This window comes from Macrobrachium nipponense, chromosome 47 (assembly GCF_015104395.2).
Source record: "Macrobrachium nipponense isolate FS-2020 chromosome 47, ASM1510439v2, whole genome shotgun sequence".
Taxonomy (NCBI): Eukaryota; Metazoa; Arthropoda; class Malacostraca; order Decapoda; family Palaemonidae; genus Macrobrachium; species Macrobrachium nipponense.
The window spans coordinates 6,268,154-6,273,153 of NC_087222.1; the positions used below are offsets into that span (position 1 = coordinate 6,268,154).

The following is a 5,000-nucleotide window of genomic DNA, read 5'->3' on the forward strand; positions in this document are numbered from 1 at the left end:
TTCTTTCTCCACGTGGAAGTTGAAGGTAATACGTGATTGATCTCGTTTTCCACATTGATCTTAAACAATGAAAGAAATAAAAAAAAAATTTCTGTACAGCATACAGCTGTATGAAACGCTCAACCTGGCCACCCATGAAACGTTCACCAACAGCCTGGTGGTGGCCTGTGTTGTTGGCACTGTAGGCCGATGCCAGATACATGGTCATTGTTAAATTTAACTTTGAATAAAATAAAAATTACTGAGGCTAGAGAGCTGCAATTTGAAATGTTTGATGATTGGAGGATGGATTATCAACTTGCCATTTTGCAATCCTCTAGCTTCGGTAGTTTCTAAGATCTGAGGGAGGACAGAAAAAGTTCGGACGGCAGACAAATGGCCACTTCAATAGTTTTCTTTCAAAGAAAACTATATATATATATACACAGGTTTTTTCTTGTTACTGATTACCATTATGAAATGTTATCACATCAGCATAGCGAGTCCAGTTTTGACAATCTACTTTGAAGCCATTGCCGATGGAATTTACGTCTGTCTTACTTTTTGTAACCGACGGGAGACGAATATAAAAAGATGTGGAAAACATCCGCAGCTCTCAATAACAAAATGATCCATTAAAAAGACTTAATTACTCAAATGGGACTCTGCCTTGTGAAAAGAGCTTTCGTGTAACCAAGTGCGCTACGAAACATTTGTGGAAAAAGATGAATATCAATAAAGAGTTATCTCTTGACATTACAATTATGATAATATATTCTTCAACCTAAGACATAAATTCTCCTTACCAGAGGGATTGATTTTTTTTCTTGAAAATCCAGTAACATTTTACCACCAAGCTGGATCTTATTCCTAAATAGAGGCAACTTTTTTGCAGCGTCGAATGATATATATCTTACAATTACATCTTGAACCAACACCATTCTTGCAGCGTTATGTTTGTTGCTGGGCATTTCGGTCCTACTTTTGATATATTCAAAAGATTTTTTATAAGATAGAAACTGCTCATAATCATGTACCGCTTGTCTGGAAATACAAAACTGCTATTTGAGCGTTGACACGTTTTCTGAAGAAAACTTGCCAGTGTTTCTGATGAGATTTAGTCCTACAATGCCTGAAATAGCGAGTAAACACCATCAGGGCGTTTACAGCCCAGGGTCAAAGAGAAGAGTTGGATGTAAGCGAAAACAAAAGCGGCTAATGAAAAGTTTTAACGAATGTCAGCAATCAGATGCAAGACAATGTATAATAATTCATCAGAAAAATTAATAATAGAGATGTACTTTCTCAGTTTTTTTTTTTTTTTTTTTTTTTTTTTTCACGAGAAAGTGCGTTCTGTAGGAAGGCAGTAAAAAAAAGTCAAGTTTGAAGGAAACTAGCAATTAGCCTTAGCAGTCAGGCGTTTGCGTCATTAAGTAAAATGGGTCACTGAAAGAGTCTTGCATCTAGAGACATTAAATCACCCGAATGGCCTGCCTCGTAATCTAAAATATGACAAATTCTGTATCAATTCGTATTCTTCATAGCTAACAAACCCTCTGTCTTATAAATAGGATAAATCTTCTTGCGCCGGCTGGAAACCGGTTAAAACAATCACAGATTGGAAAGCAAGGCATCTGTGAAATATGGCAACTTGCATATACAAGGTGGAAGCTGATCATCGACCTAACACAGCACCTTGATTCAAGGCGTTTCTGGTCCAGGGCGAACCACGGGAAGAAGAAGAAGGGGAGTTGCAGGGCGTAGAGACTGGCGATCCCCACGGCGGAATAGATGCAGAATGACCTCAGGGCGGGGAGGACCTTCGAAAATTTCAATTAAAAAAATAAAGTGGAAATGGAAAACAAGTTTTCATGGGTCGAACAATACTTCAGTGAGCTAGTGAAAACCAAATTACAATACTTCTTTGAGTTATGTTTATGGGGAAAATGGTTAAAATCAAGCTCAGGAAAACTGTAATAAATCAAAAACTTCCGTCAAAACTTCTCCGAATCGAGGCTCAAAGTTTGCCTCGCGTGGAAATGAACATAAACTGGAGTAAAGTTCTGAATCAACATAATCTAGATATACAAAAGATTAGTTGCAACAACATGTGGCACTGAATAGACCTTCATACCGTTGTGGCACCGATGAAGAAAGCTCCAAATCTGTGATAGAAGTGACAGTGATGGCGACCCCGGCATGGCGAAGAGCCCTGGCCATCCAATGCTTCAGCTCGAGGCGTCATTCCTGGTGAACAGAAGAGAGAGAGAGAGAGAGAGAGAGAGAGAGAGAGAGAGAGAGAGAGAGAAACTGGCATTAATTTCTAAGAGTACAGGAAGAGTTTACAAAGTTAGTGTACAAAGTTCTTTCGAAGAGGACGTATGATATCTTTGTTGATAAATAAAGGTAGAAGCCACGAAGGAAAGTGAAACAGTGGAGTGCTGTAGATCTTTCGACTCAAAGTCCTTTACTTAGTCTGCTAAGTAAAGGACCCTGAGTCGAAAGATCTCGCAGCACTCCACTGTTTCACTTTCCTTCGTGCCTCTACCTTTATTTATATATCTTCATCACGTTCCAAATTATGCATCTTTATTGATATGCAGTGAATTGTGTATTCTGGTTCTTCAGCCGGTAAATGACAAAAGCCTAACACTGCTACCACCTTACACTTAGAAAATTACCACGCTGAAAAATCCAGCGGGAAAATAATAAGAAAAGAGACTGTACGTTTCACAAAATGACTCAAGGAAAATGAAAAAATACCAAGCAAGAGCTCTCGAAAACGTGATCACATTCGGTTCTACCGCCTGATTTAGGTTACTGAAGCACTGGACGATGACGAACATGTCATTCACTCCTAAACCGAGCATGAGGAGAGGAAGGATGCTGTGGACCGGTCCGTAGGGCAGCGAGAAAGCGGAGCACAGACCGAAAAACAGTCCCACTGCCATGAAGGTCGAAAAGATCCCCGGCAACGATAACAGAGGCTGTCGGAGAAACGGGTGATTGATTATGTGTGAACTTTTATTTTCTTTGAGTTTCATCATTTATGAAGATTAAAAATATCTGGATTTTAATTTCAGTTTCACTAAAAGGCTCTAACATGGAACATGTTATGATCTAATGATACGAGTATCTTAAAAACTGACTCTCACTAAAAGGCCCTAATACGCAATGCATTTCATCAGTTTATGATCCTCATGATATGAGTATTATAAAAATTGGCTCTCACTAAAAGGCTCTAATACGCAATGCATTCCATCATGTCATGGTCCTAATGAAAAGTAGATAAATAAAGCTGAATTGCACACAAAGTTAATTTGCTCCAAAACTGACACAATCTGTAGGGTTAAACTTACAAAACTACGTCCTTGATTAAGTTCTCGATATCAAATCTGTGAGAGCCTACAGCAAAAAAACCTAAAGATCTTGAGAGGACCCACCAGATACCAGCACACAGGTCAAGAACTGCTACTATGAATCAGTATAAACGCCTGGGAGGGATGCAAGTCACGGTTGTACATTGGCATTTTCGGATATCTGTCCTGAAACAATCGCGCCTAAAATCGCAAGACTTTGGGGCTTTTGATTTGGCGCTTTTCCGTACAAATCTTCTATATAATCTGTGGAGTCTAAAGTACATTACTAGTTATAAATCCGTTTCGTCTGTAGCTAACGGGCCCCTCTTTTTCTGTTCAGTTCTGTTTGTACGAGATTCGGTCCCCTTACTCTGTTCTCCACCATGTTGAACTTTCCCAACATCAGCTGAACGCAGATGAACAAGGTGGCTTCGCCGAACACCAGATAAATAACATCTCCGAAGATGGTGTCGCCGCTGATTTCTCCAAAACTGCAAGCGGGGAGAAATTGGACGAATATATGAGAAATACAGTGTTGAATGGAATATAGAATTTAGGCCAAATGCCAAGCACTGGGACCTATCAGTAAAAGGTCTGATAGATGTAACAGGAGGAAAACCTCGAAGCAGTTGCACCATGAAGCAATTGTTAGGAGAGGTAGAAAGTAAGATGGAAGAAAGAGAATATGAAAGGAGGTGCAGTAAAAGGAACGAAAGGGGTTGCAGCTAGGGGCAGAAGGCACGCTGCAAAGAACCTTAAGCAATGCCTACGGCACTACCCACGTACGGGGAAATACAGAGTGTTGCGAATGAGCGAAATAAAAATGGTGTGCATATACATGCACTCAGGCACTCCAAGCCAAAAACCCGTTCATGTCACCCCACGTGGCACCATCAGCCACTTACGTATTAAAGGATCTCCAGTGTCCAATGGATGAGTCTTCAGAGTGATGACAAGGAATGCTTTATTGCAAATGCCAGCATCAAGTCCATTGGAAGGCTTGCATAAGATTTTTGAATTCTAGCTTGAAATATTGGCTTAGATGGAATTTTCTTGAAGTTTTCTACTGTTGTCTCAGTAGTGTGAGGAAATTTATTTTTCCTGGTAATTTATGTGAAACAAATTTCAATACAATATTCAGCACTTATGAGAAATTCCAGAAAATCCCGTACAATCAAATATCTCAAAATCGAACGTAAAAGCCTCATCTCTTCCTAACTATTATGATAGTCTTAGCGCAAGTGGTAAATTACAGATTTTATTCATGGGAAATTTGTATTTACAAAACTTCAGTTAAGTCGGCAGAGTTCGAGTGTCTTAAGAGTTAATAAAGCATAAGTTTCCAGGAGCCACCAGAACAAATATAAAACTCAACTACATTCAGTTTACGACAGAATAACTTGTTTGTGTTTGTATGGTGTTTTTACGTTGCATGGAACCAGTAGTTATTCAGCAACGGACAAACGGGTTTCGCGAACTTCCGAACCACGTCGAGAGTGAACTTCTATCACCAGAAATACACTCTCTGACCCCGCAATGGAATGGCCAAGAATCGAACTCGCGACCATAGAGGGTGGCAGACCAAGACCAACCCGATCATGCCACTGAGGCGCGTTTCCCCGCGAAATCAAGCGCTTTAATGACCTCTGCTGCACAGACTTT

At 40.0% G+C, this 5,000-nt stretch overlaps 1 protein-coding gene across 1 annotated transcript in view; it reads right to left on the minus strand.

Moving 5' to 3' along the window:
- Nucleotides 1-1,697: 1,697 nt before the first annotated feature.
- Nucleotides 1,698-5,000, minus strand: part of LOC135204437 (uncharacterized) — a 137,771-nt gene continuing 134,468 nt past the window's right edge. The window contains exon 6 of the mRNA XM_064234640.1: nucleotides 1,698-1,799. Coding sequence (XP_064090710.1) covers nucleotides 1,784-1,799 — 16 coding nt within the window. The 3' untranslated portion in view covers nucleotides 1,698-1,783. The remainder of the gene's footprint in view (nucleotides 1,800-5,000) is intronic.